The sequence below is a fragment of the Mobula birostris genome, chromosome 4 (assembly GCF_030028105.1).
Source record: "Mobula birostris isolate sMobBir1 chromosome 4, sMobBir1.hap1, whole genome shotgun sequence".
In the NCBI taxonomy this organism is placed as follows: Eukaryota; Metazoa; Chordata; class Chondrichthyes; order Myliobatiformes; family Myliobatidae; genus Mobula; species Mobula birostris.
Window position 1 is genome coordinate 174,985,875 of NC_092373.1, and position 25,835 is coordinate 175,011,709.

A 25,835-nucleotide genomic window follows, 5' to 3' on the forward strand; every position below is an offset into this window, starting at 1 on the left:
CAGTCTCTCCATATAACTCAGGCCCTCAAGTCCTGATATCATTCTCATAAATCTTCTTTGCACTCCCTCCACCTTAATAATGTCTTTCCTGGAACAGGGTGCCCAAACTGTATATAATTCTCTAACTACTGCCTCACCAATGTCTTGTACATCATCTTGTGTGTGAAATATGAGCGAAGAGGTATGTTTAAGTTACTCTGGTTCTTTTTTTCATAAACGTAATGAACACTTACCGGGCTGGCTGAGGCCAAGACGAAGAGGCAGCTGCTGAGCATCAGCACTTCCATCCTCATGAAGAATCACCTGCAAAACAGCAATTCTCTTCATCGGTGGACAGAGCTGACTGACGATGCACTGAAATGGAACTATTAGTCATGCAGGTTATATCAGACAATTATCCAACGTACAGACTCTTGTAATTCAAACAGGGGCATTCAGGTGAGAGAGAGTTAAACACACTCCTACCTAGGATAAATTGAAGTTGAGAATACTCTGCTTGAAAAAGTCGTGGGGCTGATTCCTAACTAACTTTTAAAGGAAGATAGCAAAGATGAAAGATTCGCTTTATTTGTCACATGTCCTGTACATTGAAACATACATTGAAATGCATCATTTGCATCAAATCAAATTAGTGAGGATTGTACCAGGCAGCCTGCAAGTGTTGCCATAGTATTAGTTCTTCAATTGGACAGGATATTTTGACAGCGAAAATTTGCTCATGTACTGTGCTTCTGTGCAGTTGTACAAATCGTTGGTTAGATTGCATTTGGAGTACTGTCCACAGTTCTGGTTAATACACTGCAGGAAGGATGCAGTAGCAATGGAGAGAGTGCAGAGGAGATTCACCAGGATGACTGCTTTATGGCATTTGAGCAACCAATCTCACTGAATAGGTTTGATCATTCTGCAATGTAAAAGGTTGGCTGCAGGGATAACCAGGGAGAGAAAAGTACTATCAGGAGTTATCCAGTTATAGGACAATGACCAGACAAGATCAAACCCTGTCCCAATGAGGAATCTGCACAGGACTCAGTGACCCAGAGTGGCTGATTAACCCGGTTGGTGTTTCCACAAGTACTAATTCCAAAAATGTCATCAAATACCATAAGACCATAAGATATAGGAGGAGAAATAGGCCATTGGCCCATCAAGTCTGCTCCACCATTTCATCATGGCTAATCCATTCTCCTTCTCAGCCCCAATACTCGAAGACATGCATTTCAGGCGTGAGTGGGAAAGTTTAAAGGAGTTGTGTGAGTCAAGTTTTTTTTAACAATTGGAATTGGAATTGGTTTATTTATTGTCACATGTACTAAGATACAGTGAAAAGCTTGCCTTGCATACTGTTAATACAGATTAAATCATAACACAGTGCTTTGAGGTAGAACAAGGTGAAACAATAACAGAGAACAGAACAAATAGTAACAGCTACAGAGAAGGTAAATAATAAGCTGCAGCAATCATAACAAGTTAGATTCTGAGGTCAAAGTCCATATTATCATACCAGGAACCATTCACTAGTCTTATAACAGCAGTTTCTTTGAATATGCTGGCTGCTTTACTGAGGCAGAGAGAAATATAGACAGAGTCCACGGATCGGAGGCTGGTTTCTGTGATGTGCTGAACTATGTCCACAACCCTCTGCAGGTGTTTGCAGTCACATTCAGAGCAGTTGCATACCAAGTCATTATGCATCCAGATAGGATGTTTTCTGTGGTGTACTGATAAAACTTGATAAGGCTCAACGGGGATATGCCAAATTTCTAGGCTCCTGAGAAAATAGAGGCAACGGTGAGCTTCTTCAGCCATGGTGTGTACGTGGTTGGACCAGGACAATCTATTTATGATGTTCACTCTTAAAAACTTGAAGGTCTCAATCCTATAAACCTCAGCACTGTTGATGTAGACAGGGACATGTGCACTGCCCCCTTCCTGAAGTCAATGATCAGCTCCTTGAAAGAGAGTGGTGCATGCTTAAAATGGGCTGCCAGGGGTTATGATGGAAATCGATATGATAGAAGAGTTTGAGAGGCCTTTTATATGAACACATCAATATGCTGGGAATGGAGGGATATGCATCACAGGGATGTGCTTATTTTGACATCGCATTCAACACAAACATTGTGGGACAAAGTACCTGTTCCTGTGCTGAACTGTTCTATGTCTATGTTCCAAAATATGACAGACGTAAAATATTTTTTTCTTCTAGGCAAGTCTGTGCAGTGACAGTGGGTTTACAGGCTGCATTGACTCATGTGGCCAACTACGTCTCAGTGAACTGAACGTAATTAAGGTCAGTGACCACAAGGTGTCACAGACACTTGATGCAATGTGGGTGAGTGGCCTTGATCACCAGGTTACAGACAATACACAAGGTTTCAGACAGGCATTAGAATGAACCAGTACTCCTGCCAAAATCCATGCATTTAACATAAAACAATTTGCTTTGTTAGTGCTTCAGGCATGAAGTCAAATGATGGGCACTGGATCCCTCACTTGGGTGGAGAATGGGAAGAAGATGAGAGTAGGGACTTTGAAAATTCAAACACTGTTTCCCATTACATACAAATAACCTACAAGTAGATTCACCAGTTTTGGAAACTCTGTAAGGCAGAATTTCAAAATTTCACAGTTTAAAGCAATATTGTACAATACAAGACCTATTAGAGTCAATGTGACCCATTGCTTTTAACAGACAATTCACTTACATTATGGTCATTTGTATCATAATCTCCAGACCTGTGTCAGATCTATAATCATCAACCCCTTGCCAAACAAAAACTTATCATCCCAAGTTTGACTTCTTGAGGTGACCCTCGAGTTCAGTAATCTAAATTCAAAATGCCACACGTTTTGGCAGATGCTGGAGTCTGGAGCAACAACCTATCCGCTGGAGGAGATCCACAGATAGTAGATATTTTGTGTTGAGACCTTCATCCGGACTGAAAGAAAGAGCGGAGACAGCCAGTATAAAAGAGTGGAAGGAGGAGGTGGAGCAAGAGCTGGCAGGTTGTAGGTGGATCCAGGTTAGGGGGATGATAAGCAGATGGAGGAGGGTGGAGAGTGGAGAGTGGCAGAGGCTGGGAGGTGACAGGTGGAGGCAATAGAGGGCTGCAGATGATGAAATGCAATAGGGAGGGAAGGTGGAGCATGGAACCAAACAAGAGAAGTGGGGAGGGCAGATGGGCACAGTGGGTGGGGGTGGAGGTGGACGTGTGAGCTGAGTCTAGAGCTGAGATGAAGTTGTCCATTTTCCTCCAGAGATGCTGCCTAACATGCTGAACTCCTCCTGCTCTTTGTTATTGTAAACGCCTGGCAAACTAATTTAAGATTAGAACATAAAAACTTCACTGACAGACCAGGACAGCCAGCTGCTCAAGCCAGCTCCACCAGCAATCGCAAGCAGGGTTGTCTTTTCACCTCAGCACCATTTCCCTGCACTGTCCTCTGATCCACCTGGACATCCAGAAATCCTGTGCTCTGGAGTTTAAATCCTCTTGATGATTCACTTCCCTCTGAGTAAAGAAGTTGCTCCTCATCTCAGTCATAAACCTCACTCTGAAACAGTGCCCCTGGCCCGAGACTGCTACAGTCCTGTCAAATCCTTCAGGAACCTTACATGTCTTGATTATATTGCCTTAAATCATAATAACCTCTGGAGAATACAGTGCCAATCTGCACCATTAAAACCAGAAAATGCAAAGTACTCAGCAGGTCAGTTCTTGAAAAGAGAAACACAGTTAACATTTTAGGTTGAAGATGCTTTGTCAGAACTGGGAAAAGAGAAAAAGCAAGTTAGAGACTGCGGATGACGGAATCTGGAGCAACAAACAATCTGCTGGAGGGTATCAGCAGGTCGAGCAGCCGCTGTGGGGGGAAGGTATTGTTGAAGTGTTGGGTCAAAACCCTGTATCAAGTCAGGATGTTTAAATTAGCAGGGGTGGTGGGGTCAGATAGCTGGATGAGAGGACATATCTCTGATAGGGTGAGCAGCATGTCTCTGGGATGACATTTTGATTGAGTGGTGGATGAGGGAGAGTGAGGAGGTACAGGAGCCTGAAGACACACACTCAGTGTTTTAGGAACAGCATCTTCCCTTCTGCCATCAGATTTCTGAACAATCAATAAATCCATGAACACCACCTAACTACTTTTGCTGTTTTTTGCATGACTTATTTAATCATTTAATATATATTTCTTATTGTAATTTATAGTTTATTTTATGTATTGCAATGTGCTACTGCTGCTAAACAACAAATATCATGACATATTTCATTGATGATACATCGGACTCTGACTTTGATACTGATTCTGAGATCGAGAACACCATCAAAGGAAGGTTCAGAGATGACAGCTCATTCCACATACTATCTATTTGTGTGAAAAAATCACCCCTCAGATCCCCTTTAAACCTCCTCCCTCTCACCTTAAACTATTCCTTAAAATTTTAAACACCCCTGGCATGGGAGGCAGACATTGACAATTTATCGTATCTGAGACCCTCATGATTTTATGTATTTCCATCAGGTCACTTCTCAGCCCTCCTTTGCTCCAGGGAAAGCAGGCGCAGCCTATCCAATCTCTCCTTATAACCCTCCAGTTCCGAAAACATCTTTGTGAATCTTTTCTGCACCTCTTCAACCTTTCTCTATAGTGTGGTGACCAGACCTGGATATCATAATCCAACTACAGCCTAAGCAATATTTTGTACAACTTTAGCACCATGTCCCAGCTTTGTACTCAATTCCTTCTCTATAGATCAAGGATTCCCAACCTTTTTATGCCATGGATGCCTACTTTTCGCCGAGTGGTCCACGGACCCCAGGTTGGGAACCCGTGCTCTAGAAGATTCCAACCAAATCTCAGATAAGACTCTTTATCCGGCTGGTTACTTCCAGTGATGGGTAACTCCCCTCCCAGGGCAGTCACTGACTGAGTCTCAGCGTGAGAAACTCACCTCACCTGTAACACAGCACCCACCAGCTGTTCTCTGATGCTCACCTCTTACATCTTCAGTGAATGACAGCCTTCTCAAAGATATCACCCACCTAGCCAGCATCCTTACCACTTTAAAACAGACTCTGAGCTGTCAGTCTGGGCTCGACAAGTTGGCAGAATTTAACCTCTTACCTGTGCACCGTGGAGATGCTGGGTTGCTGGAGTGAAGGACCCTCTCTCTGCTCTGAGGGAGCTAAATCCCAGCTGGGCTCGAACTCCCCGACAGTGAGCAGGGACCTCACGCCCTGGAACTTATCCTCCACACGCTCCTGACCACAGCCAATCGCTGCTCAGGGAAGGGGCGGCAATGGGCTGACACAGTCATCACTCCCCTCCAGACAGCAGTCACTTGGAGAAAGAGCAGGATTCACCCCAGTTTGAACTTGTTTATCATCCATACACTAATTATGTTTGTTCACGCCTGCTTCATCAGAACAACATAACTTTGCAATTTAGAAAAGCTGTTACTTGCAATCTTTCAAAGTTTAGAAACTCAGACTTCTGTCAGGCTTGCTACGTTCACCAGCAACTTTGATGTGTGTTGTTTCTGTCAGGCTACTGTCTTCAGGAATTTGCATGTCCCCCCCCCCCCCCCCCCCCCCCACAACCCCTGACTGCGTGGTTTTCTCCGGGTGCTCTGGCTTCCTTTAACATTCCAAATACACACAGGTTAGGTTTATTAAGTTGTGCCAGTGCTATGTTGGCACTGGAACCGCGGCAACACTTGTAGACTGCCCCAGCACATCCTCGGACTATGTTGGTCATTGACGCAAATGACCCATTTCATTGTATTTTTCCATGGTCAGGTGTACATGTGACAATAAACTTTAATCTTTCCTCAGTAACAACAAGTTTAGAGTATTGTGTTCAGCTTTGGTCACCCTGTTACAGCAACAATGTGATTAAACTGGAAAAAGTGCAAAAAAGATTTACCACGAAGTTGCCTTAACTAAAGGGGTCGAGTTAGAAGGAGAGGTTAGACAGGCTGGGACTTTACTCCTTGGAGAGTAGGAGACTGAGCGGTGATCTCATCAAGCTATATAAAAGCACGACAGGTATATTTAGGGTGAGTGATCCTTTATCCGGGGTTGGAGAATTGAAAACTAGATGACATGGTTTTAAGGACAGAGGTGAAAGTTTTAATAAGAACTTTTATAGGGGTAACTTTTTTTTTAACACAGCAGGCGGTAGATATATGGAACAGCTAGCAGAGGAAGTGGTTGAAACAGTTACATCAGATACATTTAAGAAGCATCCGGAGAGGTTTCTGGATGACAAAAAAACGAGAGGAAAATGGGCTAAATGCCAGACATGAGATTATACGGTATACCTTGATTGGCATGGACCAGTATGAAGGGCCCTTTATCTCTGCTGTACGCCTCTATGACTCTATAACAACCATCATTCATATCTCTGTATAGTTATGACATCTTCATCCACTCGTGCTGATCATATTCATGAGGTCTGCAATATGATATGCAAGCCGGGGCAGAACGACATTGAGAACAAGCTGTTGCCCGTGCAGCAGGTTCCCCCTCTCCATACAGCTGATGAATCCGAAGGAACAGCTGAGGCCGATACAGTTTGGCACCAGCGGTGTTACAGGAGTTGCCAGTCAGTGTTGAACTCAATGTAGGACTGCCATAGGGACTCTAGCTCTGGATTTTTCCCTCAGAGTTTACTCCTGAAGCCTTCCCCATGAGTGGGTATAACCACAGGGTGGCGGAGGTTTGAGTGTTATCAGAGTTTTCCTTCTCCTAGATGAGCTGCCAACTGTGGCTGACCAGCCCCATCTGCCCAAAGTGACTGGTTTTGAGGTGCCAGTAACCCGCCTTTGCCCTTTCTCCTATCAGGAGAAAGGATCTCTTGGGCTTAGTAGTGGAGGCCAGGAGCTGGACTTGGTTGACAGAGGTTATTTCAGATGCACGCCATTGGGAGCATTTATTAGGTAGTGGGAGCTTATCCCGGCTATAACAACTTTAAGGAATCAATCGTATTCTTATTAATTAAATTACCTGCCCATAAAGTCAGTGCAGAATCAGAATCAGGTTTATTATCACCGGCATGTGTCGTGAAATTTGTTAACTTAGCTGCAGCAGTTCAATGCAATACATAATATATGCAATAATACGAGAAGATGGCGGCACAACGCAGCTCGCAGCGGTCACTCCGGTGATGATGTCTGTTATTTGTCAAGTAGGGTGCCATGCACAATCCTGATTTGATGGAGACGGACGTGAGAGCACGGAGGACCATCTGGTGAAACTTCTGAAATGCCTGCTACGCTGCTGCTGCTACTGTGTGGTCCAGAATCTCCGGAGGAGAATGCTCCAAGCCCTCGGCTTTGCTTGTGGCTTGGCGGCCGGGTCAGGGTTTAAGCGCTCGGCAGAGGATGGTGCTCGGAGAGACTGTGTCGGAGGGTCTGGTCAGGGGCTCGAAGTTTTCGGACGGACTCAGAGTCCGCTGCGGTCGGGTGCTTCCAATGGTGCTGCATCGGCGAGTTGGCAGTGCTTGGAGGTTCATGGCGGGCAGAGTTCCTCCCTTCTGCCGCCTGCGGGAGATGATGAGTATCGGGACTTTGAGACATTTTCTACTGTGCCCATGGTCTGCTCTTTATCAAATTATAGTATTGCTTTGCACTGTTGTAACTATATGTTATAATTATGTGGTTTTGTCAGTTTTAGTCTTGGTTTGTCCTGTGTTTTCTTGCAATATCATTCTGGAGGAACATTGTATCATTTTTTAATGCATGCATTTCTAAATGACAATGAACAAGGACTGAGTGTCCTCATAATCTAATATAGAAGAAAATCAGTCAATTGCAGTATATGTATATTGAATAGATTAAAATTGTGCAAAACCAGAAATAATATATATTAAAAAAGAGAGGTAATGTTCATGGGTTCAGTGTTTATTTAGGAATCGGATGGCAGAGAGGAAGAAGCCGTTCCTTGTTCATTGCCACTTCCCATGAATATGAACTTTCAAAGTTTCAGAGTGTCTGTAAGCGAAGGGGTTACCTGTGGTCTGACACCAGATTATTCCTGTGTCCACTGGAAACATTCACCTTCCACAAAAATCCATGTTCATTCCCCACCCCTGCCAGCTTCTTATTTTGTAAAGTAACAAGTCATTCCAAGGGTTACCCTAACTGTAGTCTCAGAGAGCCACAGTAAAACACTACATTGAAACCAGCCTTTCAGCTGTGACCCACATGGTCACAGGGAGAACATGCAAACTCCACATAGTGAACACCAGAAGTCGGGTTCAAACCCGGGTCTTTAGAACAGGAGGGCAGCAGCTCTACTGTCTGCACCACCGTGCCGTCTATATTTCCCTTTCCACATTATCTCTTACTTTTAACCTTCATTTCCCGGTTATGCTGTAAATTACAAGTCATTCCATGGACATGATTGACTTCTTGGAAACAGACGTTCTCAGGGAAATGTACGGAAGAAATGTGGCAAATGTTCAGGGGATGTTTGCGTGGGGTTCTGCATAGGTACGTTCCAATGAGACAGGGAAAGGATGGTAGGGTACAGGAACCGTGGTGTACAAAGGCTGTTGTTAATCTAGTCAAGAGGAAAAGAAGAGCTTACGAAAGGTTCAAAAAAACTAGGTAATGATAGAGATCTGGAAGATTATAAGGCAAGCATAAGCTTAAGAATAAATTAGGAGAGCCAGAAGGGACTATAAGAAGGCCTTGGCAGACAGGATTAAGGAAAACCCCAAGGCATTCTAAAAGTATGTGAAGAGCAAGAGGATAAGATGTGAGAGAATGGGATCAATCAAGTGTGACAGTGGAAAAGTGTGTATGGAACCGGAGGAGATAGCAGAGGCACTGAATGAATAATTTGCTTCAGTATTCACTACAGGAAAGGATCTTGGTGATTGTAGGGATGACTTGCAGTGGACTGAAAAGCTTGAGCATGTAGATATTAAGGAAGAGGATGTGCTGGAGTATTTGGAAAGCATCAAGTTGGATAAGTCACCAGTACTGGACGGGGTGTACCCCAGGCTACCGTGGGAAGCAAGGGAGGAGATTGCTGAGCCTCTGCCAATGATCTTTGCATCATTAATGAGGATGGGAGAGGTTCCAGAGATTTGTAGGGTTGTGGATGTTGTTCCCTTATTCAAGAAAGGGAGTAGAGTTAGCCCAGGAAATTATAGGCCAGTGAGTCTTACTTCAGTGGTTGGTAAGTTGATGGAGAAGATCCTGAGAGGCAGGATTTATGAACATTTGGAGAGGCATAATATGACTAGGAATAGTCAGCATGGCTTTGTCAAAGGCAGGTCATGCCTTACGAGCCTGATTGAATTTTTTGAGGATGTGACTAAACAAACACATTGATGAAGGAAGAGTAGTAGATGTAGTGTATATGGATTTCATAAGGTACCCCATCCAGGACCTATTGAGAAAGTAAGGAGGCATAGGATCCAAGGGGACATCGCTTTGTGAATCCAGAACTGGCTTGCCCACAGAAGGCAAAGAGTGGTTGTAGATGGATCATATTCTGCATGGAGGCTGGTGACCAGTGGTGTGCCTCAGGGATCTGTTCTGGGACCCTTACTCTTTGTGATTTTTCTAAATGACCTGGTTGAGGAAGTGGAGGGATGGGTTAGTAAATATGCTGATTGCACAAAGGTTGGGGGTGTTGTGGATAGTGTGGAGGGCTGTCAGAGGTTACAGCGAGACATTGATAGGATGCAAAACTGGGCTGAGAAGTGGCAGATGGAGTCCAACTCAGTTAAGTGTGAAGTGGTTCATTTTGGTAGGTCAAATATGATGGTTATTAATGGTTAAGACTCTTGGCAGTGTGGAAGATCAGAGGGATCTTGGAGTCCGAGTCCTTAGGACACTCAAAGCTGCTGTGCAGGTTGACTCTGTGGTTAAGAAGGTATATGGTGCATTGGCCTTCATCAACGTGGGATTGAGTTTAAGAGCTCAGAGGTAATGTTGCAGCTATATAGGACCCTGGTCAATTCTGGTCACCTCACTACAGGAAGGATGTGGAAACCATAGAAAGGGTGCAGAGGAGATTTACAAGGATGTTACCTGGATTGGGGAACATGCCTTATGAGAATAGGTTGAGTGAACTCAGCCTTTTCTCCTTGGAGCGACAGAGGATGAGAGGTGACCTGATAAAGGTGTACAAGATAATGAGAGGCATTGATCGTGTGGATAGTCAGAGGCTTTTACCCAGGGCTGAAATGGCTAGCATGAGAGGGCATTGTTTTAGGGTGCTTGGAACTAGGTACAGAGGAGATGTCTGGGGTAAGTTTATTATGCAGAGAGTAGTGATTGCATGGAATGGGCTGCCGGTGGTGGAGGCTGAAATGATAGGGTCTTTTAAGAGACTCCTGGATAGGTACATGGAGCTTAGAAAAATAGAGGGTTATGGGTAAGCCTTAGTAGTTCTAGGGTAGGGACAAGTTTGGCACAGCATTGTGGGCCAAAGGGCCTGTATTGTGCTGTAGGTTTTCTAATGTTTCTATGTTCCTTCATTGATGATTCTGAAATCTAAGCAGCTAGGAATGAGAAGAATGTTGTTTTTTATTTACTCTGGATGTGGGAAGCAAACCCTATATTTATGGCCCATCCCTGACTGCCCATGAGTGGGTGACATAATCCACTCCAAGGGGAGGTGTGCCCATGGAAAGAGTTCCAGGATTCACACCTTACCACCATGACGGACAGGTGGTTTATTTCCAAATCAGGGTGGTGTTCCCCTACATCTTCTGCCCTTGTCCTCGGTAGTGGTGGAGGTGGGGATTTGGGAGCAGCCTGAACAAGTGCCTACGTTGGTGGAGCAGGTGAACATTCAGGGAGGTGGATGCGAGCTGATTTGTCCTGCAAAGTTTTAGACCTCTTGAGAATGGTGGGAATACTCTTATCCAGGGAATGGAAGTATTCCACCAGGAGCCTGGCAATGGAAGCATCTGCCTTGTATTCGGTGGCACCTTCTCACCAGGTCGGTAGTGACCACAAACTCCACCAGACCAGCCACATAGCTACAATGGTCAGTCAGAGGTTGGGTTCTCACTTCCTGGCACTCTAATGCCTTTCTACCATCTATAAGGCTCATCAAGAGCATAAAGCAGTGTCAGGGCCTGCTGTATGCCTCCAGTATATGCCAATACCTAGTGATATCAGTATTTGGTTCTACCAGTACCTAGAGATTGTAGTACGTACCTGGTGATACTAGTACCTGGTAATTCCAATACCTGGAGCCCACATGGTCACCAGGAGGACATACAAGCTCCATGCAAACAGCACCAGAGGTCAAGTTTGTACCCAGGTCTCTGGAGCTATGAAGCAACAACTCTAACCACTGTGCCAACTATTGTGCATTTGGTATTTAATAATCTTGTGTGTATATATATATATATATATGTATATATATAGGCTGATTAAGCATTCTTGTTTGTTTAAATAATTCATTACACGTTAAGTGTATAACTATGTGAATTGCAAATATCATCATGTTACCACATGCACGCCTCGCTTAAAGAAAGCACCAAGTTAGACCCTCATTTTGGGATTCCATGTCTTCCTTTGAATTAGTTTAATGTTTTGAAGTTACAAAACACAACACCTGTATTCTCCTTTCTATATTATCTTTTAGATTTAACTTTCATATCCCAATTATGCTGTCCCGCTTGGTGGTGTCACGTACCCCGTGATGGGTTAAAGAACCAGCAGAAATGGAAAACATTTTGGAATCCAGTATTGCTATTAACTAATGGTATTTATTAGTAACTACACAATACAGTAATATAACTGCAGATATATCAAACAGGTTAGCAATGATTATGTGTTGAAATATATGAAAACCAAGCTTCTTCAAGTCTAGGGGTAAATAGATAGTCTTACAATGATGAGTAAAGTTCAGTTCAGTTCGTGGTATTTAGTTGAGTAGTGATAGAGAGAGAGAGGGAGAGAGGGAGAGATTTGAGTCTTCAGGTGAGCTGATGCCGTCGATCTTCCCATTGTCCTCCGAAATCCTTTACAAGTCACCGACTGTGACCACAAAGGGGACTGTTCTTCTGTGGTGGAATTATCAACCCAGGCAAGGGTCAGACACGAATAACTCCCCACTGGTCACACCCTTTTCGCACTGCAAGAGCCACTGATCGGTCCGCCTGATCAATCCTTCAAAACCACCTTTTCTGTGGACTCAACAAAGCTCATTTAGTGTCCAAAACCATGTGTCTGTAGGTCTAACAGCTGACCTCCTATCTCACCGTGCAGAACACCAACTGTCCATCAAGCAGCTCCTCCCTTCTCTCTCTGTAAGAATTTGGAAGCTGCTAGTGTCCTTGCAAAAGTGTAAACATGCTGCCGAAAAACCATAACACCATCTCAAAGCAGTCTTCGCCTCTCTCTTTTTTAACAAGGTGTCTGTGTTGAACATCTCTCTCTCTTTTCAAAAGCACAGTTCATAGGGGTAATTCAGGACCCCGTCACAGTGGCACAATAATATCAGCAGCGGACTGTGGAGCAAAGGTTCTCAAGTTTGAATCCAAGTCGGGTTGAGCGTCAAGCTAGCAACTCGGCCTTGTAAAAACAAGAATAGCTTGCTACAGAAACACCATCATGATGGTGCCTCGATAACTCCACTGCCAAGTTAAGGGCTATTCTTCTTCTTCTTCTTCCCAATTATGCTGCAAATTAAAGTCATTCCATTGACTCCCTTATCATTATTTTTGAAATCAAAATCAGGGTTGTCATTACCAATATTGTGATTGCCCTTCTTTCATACAATACAATCTTCGAGGCTTATTTTGTCCTTATCCCTGCCCAGAATTCCCATGGCTTTGAAGCCATTTGTCCAACTACTGTCTGAACAAGATACATCTGTTCCTTTCCTGTTTTATCCTAACTCAGACCTGGGCCATTAAGTTTCAGCATCCCTTACAGTTGACATTCCAGGATGGGGTAGACAAGACACATCTGTTTTCTTGTCAGGCTACGGTTCTTTAATTGTAAGGGTGCCAGACCATGTTGCAATTCATCAGACTGTCCCTTTCACGGGATAGCATTTCCAAAAACATGTTGGTCAGCAGGGTGGTGTTGGGCTTACGCAAGTGTCTACCTATCTAAGAGTGTTCCCCCAGACCCCCAATTGAGAAACATGACATCTGGTCTTCAGCCACACCCAGAGTGAGGCCAATACCTGAAGATACCAAAATATGGAGGTTCCAGTTTCTGACTGCCATTACCTGGTGTTGTGTGTGGGGGTGATGTCAGTCTTGGAGAAACCCATACCTGAAACAGCCAGAAAGCACATAGTGTTTTCTTGCAGGGTATACTCAATGCCTATTGATGTCAAAAGTCAGTGATAGCCGATGATTCTGTTTTCTGGAGATGTCACTGTCTGGTGATATCAGTACACAGTGAATGATTAAAAACTAAAGATTAGCTTTATTGGTCATATGCACGTGGAAACATACAGTGAAATGCATCGTTTGTGTTAATGACCAAAACAATCCGAGGCTGTGCTGGGGGTAGTCAGCAAGTGTCACCATGTTCCCAGCACCAGCATAGCATGCCCATATCTTACTAACCTACGAACCCATACACCTTTGACATGTGGGAGGGCACTAAAGTCCCCGGAGGAAACCCCATGCGGTCACGGGGAGAATGTACAGACAGCAGCAGGAATTGGACTTCAATTGGTGATCACTGGTGCTGCAAGGCGTTGCATTGACTGCTACACTAGACTCTTAGTGGCCATTTTATTAGGTTACACCAGTACACCTGCTCGTTATTGAAAATGTCTAATCAAAGTTCAAAGTACATTTATTATCAATGTATGTGTACATTATGCAACCTTGAGATTCATCTCACAGGCAGCCTGTCAGGGCGCTGAAGCAGGGACTCAATCGCAGACCGAGTACTGTGCACACTGTGATACTTACTGAGTAAAAAATCCAGAGGGGCATCAAAGTCGGCGTCAAAGTTCAGGTGGCGATCCAAAATTCCAGAGGAATCCAAAAACCAGAATCGGGAAATAGGCAGAGTCGATATTCAGACAGATAGAGTACAGATATGAATGCTGGAAAGGCTCAGGAAAATTCACTGGCACAATCTGGCAACAAACAGGTGAAAACACAGGACTGAAATACACTGAGCAGTAAACAGAGAGGCAGATGATAGGTGGAGCACAATGAGACAGGTGTGGCAGCAATACAGGTAATAATGAGAAGCAGGTGAGAGACACTTGTAATACAGGTGTCTCAGTAATACAGCAGTCGGAGTAGAGCAGGAGCGGGGACAGGAGCACATGGCAATACAAAACCACAGACTGACAGCTAGGGGGAAAACACACAAAAAGACAAAGTTCAACTGGAGGTACTGACACAGCCACCAACACAGATGCCAATATCTAACAGTGCCAATGCCTGCTGATGCCAATAGCTACAAACACTAATACTTGGAGATGCCCTGTTACAGGGGGGCACTGGGAGCGGACCCATGCAAGACAGAGACACTGCAGTTCTAGGAATAGGATTAGGTTTGGCAACAAAGCAAGGGGAGTCAGGAAGAAACGACGCTGGACATTGACACAGGCCCTGGATGAGACTAGGATTCAGGGCCTGGACTAGGACTTGGGCTAGAAACACGGGACCCGGACGTGGAACTAGGAACAAGGAGCCTGGACTAGGAACCCAGAACTCCGGAACCAGAGCCTGGACAAGTACTCGGAACCTGGGTCTTGGTTGGGACTCAGAACCTGGGTCTAGGCTAGGACTCGGGACTAAGATCTTGGCAAGGACAGGACGTGGAACTCCTGCACAGGACGAGGCACATGGATGAGAACACGAAGCCTTGACTTGGACAGGACAAGGTTCTTGGATGTGGCTTGGGCTGGGCAAGGGAACTCCAGGGTTGGGCGTGGCTCTTGAACTAGATTTGGCTCGGCTCTTGGACTCAGCTTAGTTAGGCACTTGGGTACAGGGCCAGGACCCCTACTTGGAGCGCAGGGCTAGGATGACTGTCAAAATAAACTGCCAAGGTAAACTGCTGAGGATTCAGATGGGGACAATCCAGCATAGGACGAGGAATCTCCAGCACTAGCTGGGCAGTATACTCCTGGGCTGGGCAAGGACACAAAGCTCAGACTTGGACTGGGCTGGAACATAGCACCTGGACTTATACAGGAACACAGAGCCTTGGATTTGAGCACAGGAACAGGGAACACAGAGTCAGGACCCCTCCTTGGGAAACACAGGACTTAGGGCCAGGGATCTACATGGAGTCAGGACCCCTCCTTGGGAACAGGACCTAGGGCCAGGACTCTTCTTTGACACAGACACTAAACACAGGGACACAAAGAAACAGTTCCAAACTCAACAATAGATAGTTCCTTATGTTGGCGTGGCAAGGCTCCGGTCTCACTCCAACACTTGAACTAGACAGCAATACAGGTGAGGACGCAGGCGAGGTAGCAGGTGAAGGTTAGTGCCAAAGTAACTGTTGAGATAAACTGCCAAGGATTCAGATGGAGAGGAAGGGAACAGTCCAGCAGCCCAAAGCTCCATCCCAACCTATTTATGTAGCCAGCCCAAAACTAGAATCAGGTGCCTCAAATAAGGAGCCCAACAGAACCTGGGGAAAACCAGAAAACCTGGAAAAAGGATTGATGGACCGGACCATGAACCGGAATGCGGACCACGGACCAGACCATGACATGCCTATGCCTGGTAAAACCAAGCTACATGATACCAACACCTGGAGATACCGATAGATTCATACAGTCAGAGTTATACAGCATGGACCCTGACCCTTTGGCTCAGCTCATCCATTTTGACCAAGGTGCCTGTCTATACTAGTCCCATTTGTCAGTGTTTGACTGATATCCCGCTAAATCTTTACATCCATGTACCTATCCGATATCTTTTAAACATTGTAATTGTATCCATCTCTACCTCATTCCATATACCCACCACCCTCTGTGTGGAAAACTTACCCCTCAGATCTCTTTTAAATATTTCCACTCTCACCTTAAACCCATGTGCTCTAGTTGTACATTCGAATGCTGTTCATAGACTTCAGTTCAGCATTCAACACAATCATTCCTCAGAAACTGATTGGAAAGCTGAACCTACTGGGCCCGAACATATCCCTCTGCAACTGGATCCTGGACTTCCTGACTGGGAGACCTCAGTCAGTCTGGATTGGAAGCAGCATCTCCAACACCATCACACTGAGCACGGGGGCCCCCCAGGGCTGTGTGCTCAGTCCACTGCTGTTCTCTCTGCTGACCGACGACCGTGCAGCAACACACAGCTCGAACCACATCATCAGGTTCGCCGATGAAACGACCGTGGTGGGTCTCATCAGCAAGAATGATGAGTCAGCATATAGAGAGGAGGTGCAGGGGCTAACGGACTGGTGCAGAGCCAACAACCTGTCTCTGAATGTGAACAAAACAAAAGAGATGGTTATTGACTTCAGGAGGACACGGAGCAACCACTCTCCGCTGAACATCGACGACTCCTCCGTAGAGATCGTTAAGAGAACCAAATTTCTTGGTGTTCACCTGGCAGAGAATCTCACCTGGTCCCTCAACACCAGCTCCATAGCAAAGAAAGCCCAGCAGCGTCTCTACTTTCTGCGAAGGCTGAGAAAAGTCCATCTCCCACTCCCCATCCTCACCACATTCTACAGAGGTTGTATTGAGAGCATCCTGAGCAGCTGCATCACGGCCTGGTTCAGAAATTGCACCATCTCGGATTGCAAGACCCTGCAGCGGATAGTGAGGTCAGCTGAGAAGATCATCGGGGTCTCTCTTCCTGCCATTTCAGACATTTACACCACAGGCTACATCCACAAAGCAAACAGCACTATGAAGGACCCCACGCACCCCTCATACAAACTCTTCTCCCTCCTGCCATCTGACAAAAGGCACCGAAGTATTCGGGCTCTCACGACCAGACTATGTAACAGTTTCTTCCCCCAAGTCATCAGACTCCTCAATACCCAGAGCCTGGACTGACACCAACCTACTGCCCTCTACTGTGCCTATTGTCTTGTTTATTATTTATTGTAAAGCCTGCACTGTTTTGTGCACTTTATGCAGTCCTGGGTAGGTCTTGTAGTCCAGTGTGGTTTTTGTGTTGTTTTACGTAGCTCAGTGTAGATTTTGTATTGTTTCATGTAGCACCATGGTCCTGAAAAACATTGTCTCATTTTTACTGTGTACTGTACCAGCAGTTATGGTCGAAATGACAATAAAAAGTGACTTGACTTGACTCCCCTACGCTGGGGAAAAGACTATGACCATCCATCTTATCTAGGCCACCCATGAATTTATCAACATCTATAAGGTCTTCCTCACATCAGCTGTGGCCAGACATTGTTCCTGGCAGGAGAAAGAGGGACCTTCCTTGCTGACTCAGCATTCTGTGCACTGAACCGTGTGTAAAAGACATTCAGCCTATCAGGAAGAGAGATGGCACTGTCATTGATGCACAAGGTGGACTTGCAGTCGGGTATGGTCAAAGTCAAAGTCAAAGTAGATTTATTATCAAAGTAGACATATATCACCGTATACAGCCCTGAGATTCGTTTTCCTGCAGACATACTCAATAACTCCAAAACAGAATCAGTGAAAGGCCACACCAGCTTGGACATTCAACCCACATGCAAAAGAAAACAAACTGTGCAAATACAAAAAGAAGGAAATAATAATAATAAGTAAATAAGCAATAAATATCGAGAACATGAGGTGAAGTGTCCTTGAAAGTGAGTCCATGGGTTGTGAGTACAGTTCGGTGATGGGGCAAGTGAAGCTGAGTGAAGTTATTCCCACTGGTTCAAGAGCCTGATGGTTGAGGGGTAATAACTGTTCCTGAACCCGGTGGTGTGGGTCCTGAGACTCCTGTACGTCCTTCCTGATGGCAGCAGCGAGGAGGGAGTATGTCCTGGCTGGTGGGGATCCCGAATGATGGGTGCTGCTTTCCTGTGACAGCTGTATCCACTACTTTTTGTAGGATTCCCTTCCACATGTGCCTCGTGTCTCTGGTGTCAGAGAAATGGCTGTACAGTGGCATGCAAAAGTTTGGGCACCCCGGTCAAAATCTCTGTTACTCTGAATAACTTAGCAAGTAAAAGATGAACTGATTTCCAAAAGGCATAAAGTTAAAGATGACACATTTCTTTAATATTTTAAGCAAGAAAACTTTTTTATTTCCATCTTTTACAGTTTCAAAATAACAAAAAAGGAAAAGGGCCCAAAGCAAAAGTTTGGGCACCCTGCATGGCAGTACTCAGTAAAAGTTCTATTCAAAAGGTTTAAAGGAACATCTAAACAAGCCTGATGCATTTTGGAAACAAGTCCTGTGGACTGATGAAGTTAAATTAGAACTTTTTGGCCACAATGAGCAAAGGTATGTTTGGAGAAAAAAGGGCGCAGAATTTCATGAAAAGAACTCCTCTCCAGCTGTTAAGCACGGGGGTGGATCAATCATGCTTTGGGCTTGTGTTGCAGCCAGTGGCACGGGGAACGTTTCACTGGTAGAGGGAAGAATGAATTCAATTAAATACCAGCAAATTCTGGAAGCAAACATCACACCGTCTGTAAAAAAAAAAGCTGAAGATGAAAAGAGCAAACAACAGGAATTCTGCAGATGCTGGAAATTCAAGCAACACACATCAAAGTTGCTGGTGAACGCAGCAGGCCAGGCAGCATCTCTAGGAAGAGGTACAGTCGACGTTTCAGGCCGCGACCCCCCGTCAGGACTAACTAATCTAACTAGTCCTGACGGGGGGGTCTCAGCCTGAAATGTCGACTGTACCTCTTCCTAGAGATGCTGCCTGGCCTGCTGCATTCACCAGCAACTTTGAAGATGAAAAGAGGATGGCTTCTACAACAGGATAATGAACCTAAACACACCTCAAAATCCACGATGGATTACCTCAAGAAGCACAAGCTGAAGGTTTTGCCATGGCCCTCACAGTCCCCTGACCTAAACATCATCGAGAATCTGTGGATAGACCTGAAGAGAGCAGTGCATGCAAGATGGCCCAAGAATCTCACAGAACTAGAAGCCTTTTGCAAGGAAGAATGGGCGAAAATCCCCCGAACAAGAATTGAAAGACTCTTAGCTGGCTACAAAAAGCGTTTACAAGCTGTGATACTTGCCAAAGGGGGTGTTACTAAGTACTGACCATGGAGGGTGCCCAAACCTTTTCCTTTTTGGTTATTTTGAAACTGTAAAAGATGGAAATAAAAAAGTTTTCTTGCTTAAAATATTAAAGAAATATGTCATCTTTAACTTTATGCCTTTTGGAAATCAGTTCATCTTTTACTCGCTTAGCTATTCACAGTAACAGAAATTTTGACCAGGGATGCCTAAATTTTTGCATGACTGTATATTGTCTGTGAATATTTCCTGTTTTGCCTTCCTTGTGACGTGAGAAAGCGCAGCTTTTACTAACTTGAGAGCCGTCTTATCCCCCGGTCTGAAAGTAGCACCCCGATCCCTCAGCCGTGCTTGGATCTCTGTTGTCAAACATGGCTTCTGATTTGCCCTCACATAGGTGTGTTTAATAACAACGATATCCTCAGTGCACTTCTCTATGTAGCCAGCCACAGATTTCGCATATTCATGGATGTTAATGTGATGGTCGTAGGCAGCCTCCTCCCTGAACGTGTTTCCAGAACAGTCCTATAATGCTGAGCTTGCTCCTTCTGGCCAGGTCTTTAGCTCAATTCGAACTGGTCTGACAAGCTTACTCAATGGTCATTATGTAGGAATTAGCATAACAGATAACTGATCAAAGAATCCGACGTAAGGATGAGGAGCAGCTTTGTATGTACCAGGGATATTGGTAGAAACCAGATCTAATGTTTTCTCACCTCTCGTAACAAAGTCAAAGTGCTGATAGAACTTAGGCAAGACTTTTTAAGTTAGCATGGTTGAAGTTGCCAGCAACAGTAAAGTCACAGTTTGGTGTGTGGTTTACAAGTCACTGATAACATCGTAGTCCTCACAGTGTGCTGCCCAGTATTAGCAGGGGTTAAACGTTATGGGGAGGGAAGGGAGGAAGGGGGGGATGTGTTCTAAATGAGGAGAAAATTCACAGGACTTGGGAGCCCTTGTGCTGGATTCCCCACATGTTAACTTGCAGGTTGAATTGCTGGTAAGGAAGGCAAATGCAATGTTGGTATTCATTTTGAGGGGATTAGAATAAAAGAGCAGAATGTAATGCTGAGGCTTTATAAGGCATTGGCCAGACTGCATTTGGAGTATTGTGAGCAGTTTTGGGCCCCTTACCTATGAAAAGATGTACTGCCATTGGAGAGGGTCCAAAGTAACCTTTAGTTATAAGAAATAATCCAGAAATGAAATGGTCCGTACTTGCTGAAGTTCAGAAGATCGAGGGGGGAATCTCACTGAAACCTATTGAATATTGAAAGGCCTATACAGAGTGGATGTGGAGAGGATTCTTTCCCATAGGGGGGGAGTCTAGGACCAGAGGGAACAGCCTCAGAATAGAAGGACATCCATTTAGAACAGCGATGAGGAGGAATTTCTTTGGCCGGAAGATGATGAGTCTGTGGAATTCATTGCCATGGACAGCTGTGAAAGCCAATTCATTGAGTAGATTTTATATGGAGGTTGATGGGTTCTTGATTACACTGGGTGTCAAGGGTTACTAAGAAAAGGCAGGGGAAAGGGTTGAGAGGGATAATATTTCAGCCATGATGGAAAGGCGGAGCAGACTCAGTGGGCTGAATGGCCTAATTCTGCTCCCATGTCTTATGGTTTAATGTACGGCATGGCTCCTCCAACCTAGTGGCAGCACAGGAGGCTTTGGGCTGACATGTCAGAATGGGAATAGGAAGTCGAATTCAAATGGGTGGCCACTGGGAAATCCTGCTTTTTTAATGGATAAGCAAAGGTGTTTAACAAAGCTATTCTCCCACTCCATATCCGGTCTCACCGCTGCAGAGGAGGCCACACCGGGAGCACCAGATACAATATGATCCTGACAGACTTGTGTGTGTGGTGTCATCTCACCTGGAAGGGCTGTTTGGGACTCTGAATGGAGGTGAGGGAGGAGGTATAGGACGTCCCACTTGCAGGAGAGAGATCAGTGGGAAATGACGTGTGAACAAATGAGACAAGTAGAGACCGATCTCTGCAGAGATGAACAGTGGGAGGTGGGAAAGGAAATAGTAACCATTGTAGAAGACAGAGTTGTGGAAAATAGAACTTTGACCAGTGGTCAGTCTGGACATTGGAAGTCTGGAGAGGTGAGGACCTCAGTCAGGTCCACTGCTCAAGGATAAATGGCAGGAGCAGTTTGCGGCAACGTAATAGAGCTTTGCACAGCAGCCAACTGGCATTTGGGATTGATTAGTAAAAGCAAATTAAAGGAAGACAAGGGAAAGCACAGCAGGCTAGTCAGAGAGGTAACCTTAAGGCTTCAACTTTTCAAGGCTTCACTCAGAGAATGCAAAGGAAAGAAAAGCAAAAGTTGTTTTTCATTCTCTTCTTTACATCACCTCTCTGTGGTTGTGTCAAGAAAATAACCTCTCCCTCAATGTCACAAAAACAAAGGATCTGGTTGTGGACTACAGGAGGAATGGAGTCAGGCTAACCCCTATAGACATCAATGATCCTGAGTTTGAGAGGGAAAACAGCTTTAAGTTCCTCGGCATCTACACCACCGAGGACCTCACGTGATCTATACAGCACCTCTTTCACCTCAGACAGTTGAGGAAGTTTGGTATGGGCCCCCAAATCCTAAGAACTTTCTACATGGGCACAATTGAGAGCATCCTGACTGGCTGCATCACTGTCTTTTATGGGAACTGTACTTCTCTCAATCGCAGGACTCCGCAGAGAGTGGTGTGGACAGCCCAGCGCATCTGTAGATGTGAACTTCCCATGATTCAGGACATTTACAGAGACAAGTGTGTAAAAAGGACCTGAAGGATCATTGGGGACCCAAGTCACCCCAACCACAAACTGTTCCAGCTGCTACCGTCTGGGAAACAGTACTGCAGCATATGACAGGACAGCTTCTTCCAGCAGGCCATCAGACTGACTAACTCATGTTGATTTGAGTGTATTTCTATGTTACATTGACTGCTCTATTTATTATAAATTATTATAAATTACTATGATTGCACATTGCATATTAGACGGAGATGTAACGTAAAGATTTTTACTCCTCATGTATGTGATGGATGTAAGAAATAAAGTCAATCCAATTCATCTGCTCAGCTAGGACAGTAGAGATGTGCAATGCTCCTCTTGCGGGATATGGGAAGGCAGGGAGATCACCAGTAGCCCTGACCACTACAACTGCGAGAAGTGCATCCAGCTGCAGCTTCTAACAAACCATGTCAAAGAGTTGGAGTTGGAACTGGATGAACTCCAGCTCATTCTGGAGGCTGAAGGAGTGATAGATAGGACAGAGAGCGAGGTAGTTACACCCAGGGTGCAGGATACAGGAAACTGGGTGACAGTCAGGAAAGGGAAAGGGTTTAAGGAGCTAGTCAGCACACCCTTGTGGCCTTCTCCCTCAGCAACAGGTATACAACAGGTACACTTTGGATGCTGTGGGGGGATGATCTCAGAGGAAAGACACAGTGGTTGGGTCAATGGCACTGAGTCTGCTTCTGTGATTCAGAAGGGAAGGGAAAAGAAGAGGCACGTTGTGGTGATAGGGGATTCATTAGGGGAGGTTCTGCGGGCGAGAATGAGATTCCCAGATGGTTTGTTGCCTCCCGGGTGCCAGGGTCTGGGATATCTCAGATTGAGTCTTCAGCATCCTTAAGTGGGAGGGTGCACAGCAGAGGTCATGGTTCATGTCGATATCAATGACAGGGGTAGGACTAGTGACGAGGTTCCGCATAGGGAGCTCAGGGAGTTAGGTGCTAAGTTAAAGGGCAGCACCTTCAGGGTTGTGAACTCAGGATTGCTACCCATGCCACGTGCTAGTGAGATGAGCACTAGGAAGATTATGCAGTTTAATACATGGCTAAGAAGTTGGTGTTGGAAGGAGGGCATAAGATTTTTGGATCATTGGGCTGTCTTCAGGGAAGGTGGGACCAGTACAGAAGGGACGGTTTGCATCTGAACTGGACAGGTCCAGTATCCTGGCAGGAAGGTTTGTTAATGCTGCACAGAGGGGTTTAAACTAGAGTTGCAGGGATGTGGGAACCAGAGTGCCAGAACAGTTAGTGGAAAGGTTGTGCAGGCAGACATTGGTAAGACCTCAGACAAAGTCAGGAATCAAAAGGTTGAGCATGGTGCAACTAAATGAAATCATATCATTAGAAAGAGGTGACATAGGGTTGGAAGGTGTTAATCATTGTGGATAGAGCTAAGGAACTGCAAGAGTAATAAGACCCTGATGGAAGTTGTACACAGACCCCCAAACAGTAGTAAGGATGTGGCCTACAAATTACAATGGGAGATAGAAAATGCATGCCAAAAGAGCAATATTATAACAGTCACAGGGGACTTCAATATGCAGGTAGATTGGGAAAACCAGGTTGGTGCTGGATTACAGGACAGGGAATTTCTAGAGTGCCTACGAAATGGCTTTTGAGAGCAGCTCATGCTTGAGCCCACTAGAGAACCAGCTATTCTGGATTGGGTGTTGTGCAATAAACCAGAATCGATGAGAGAATTTAAGGGGAAAGTGATCAGAGTATGATAGAATTCACCCTGGAATTTGAGAAGGAGAAGCTAAAGTCAGATGTATCAGTACACCTTTGTCTGAGATCTTATCAGTGGAGTAAAGGGAATTACAGAGGCATGAGAGAGGATTTGGACAGAATTGATTGGAAAAGAACACTGGTAGGGATGATGACAGAATAACAAAGGCTGGAATTTCTGGAAGCAATTTGGAAGGCACAGGATATATACATCCCAAAGAGGAACAATATTCTAAAGGGAAGATGACATAACTGTGGCTGACAAGAGAAGTCAAAGCCAACATAAAAGCCAAAGAGAGGACATATAATAGAGTATAAATTAATGGGATGTTGGAGGATTAGGAAGCTTTTAAAAAACAACAGAAGGCAACTAAAAAAATCTTTAAGAAGGTAAAGATGGAATATAAACATAAGCTAGCTAGTAATATTAAAGAGGACACCAAACATTTCTTCTGATACATAAAGTGTAAAAGAGAGGTGACGGTGGATATTCGACCACTGGAAAACAATGCTGGAGAGATAGTAACAGTGACAAGGAATTGGGCCAAATGGCCCAATTCTGCTCCTATATCTTATGGTCTAAAACGATGCACTAGAAGCAGAGGCTCATGAAATGGTACATTAGGATCAGGGGAACCCTATCCCTGTTATTACAGTGGGAGAATGGGGTGAGGGCAGATGGAGGAGATGCCGCGAAGAGCAGCATCGATGGTGGTGGAATGGACACCCTCTTGCCTGAAAAAGGAGAACATCTCAGATGATCTAGAATGGAAGGACTTATTCTGAAAACAAACACATTTTTTCTTACACTGCTTACAAATCATATTACCATGATGGCGATACTAATTAATTAGCCCAGGTTTTACAAAGCACTTTGTGTCCCTACTAAAGTTCAATTTTGAGCTTGAACCTATGCTTCCTGCACGCAGTCACTGCCTAGGCCAAAGGAATATTTCAGGTTTAGTTTTTCTCATCTTGCCCATCTCGTATCTCCTTCAGTTTGTGAAGATTTTTTCCAGTCACTGTTTAGAATTTAACAACTTGGCCGCAGCATCACCTCCAGGGCTCTCATTGCCCATACAATCACTAAAATACTGTATTCAACAACCCAGCCAATATTTCCTCCAGTTAAACAAAGAGAAAACTGAAATAATTAATTTCAGTGCGAAAAAAAACAATTACAAGTCAGTGCTCGCTTAGGATCCCTGTTGTTACAGACAATTTAAACCAAGCCAGAAACCTTGGTGTTGTGATGGACTCAGACTTAAATTTTAACTGCCAAATTAAAAACAATTATGAAGTCAGCCATCTTAAAAATATGGCTAGATTTAAAGGGCTTATGTCTCAGCAAGATCTAGAAAAACTTGTCCATGTATTTATTTTTAGTAGGCTTGACTACTGTAAAGGCGTTTTCACAGGCCTCTGTAAAAAATCCCTCAGACAGCTGCAGCTCATTCAGAACACCACTGCTAGAGTCCTCACTGAGACCTAGAAAGTAGACACATCACTCCAGTTCTCAGATCACCACACTGGCTTCCGGTACATCAGAGGATTGACTTTAAAACATTACCACTGCTTTATAAAGCACTGAATGATCTAGAGCCAAAATACATCTCCAAATTCCTGCTGCATTATGAACCTGGGCTCTCAGGTCATCTGGGGAGGGTCTGCTTACTGTCCCCAGGGTCAAAACTAAACATGGTGAAGCAGCTTTTAGTTACTATGCCCCACATATCTAGAATTACCTTCCAGAGGATCTGAAATCTGCCCCAACTTTAAGCCCTTTTAAATCGGGGCTTAAGGCTTGTCTTTTTGCTGTAGCTTTTAATTAGAATCTCCTGCACTTTAACATCTATTTATCATATCTATTTTTTGCGTGATTTTATTCTCTTGTATATTGTCTGAAATTTGATGTTTGATTTATATATTTTGTTCTGTGTAAAGCACTTTGAGCTGCCTTGTGCTTGAAAAGTGCTGTCCAAATATACTTGCCTGCTTGCTTGTAGGAGCATGAGGTTGGGGCTGATGTGTAATCCAGTTTCATCGTGAGGAGCCAGCTATGTAATTGACAATTAGTTTATTATTATCAAATGTACTGACCTCATGTGAAAGCCTTTTGTTTGGTGCCACCCGTACAGATCATTCCATATA

General features: G+C 44.6%; 1 protein-coding gene across 1 annotated transcript in view; it reads right to left on the bottom strand.

Annotated features, from left to right (window-relative positions):
• The window catches only part of LOC140197085 (uncharacterized), a 70,850-nt gene that overhangs the window by 24,878 nt on the left and 20,137 nt on the right, over positions 1–25,835 (bottom strand). The window contains exon 2 of the mRNA XM_072257002.1: positions 234–303. Within this exon, the coding sequence (XP_072113103.1) occupies positions 234–293 (60 nt within the window). The 5' untranslated portion in view covers positions 294–303. The remainder of the gene's footprint in view (positions 1–233; positions 304–25,835) is intronic.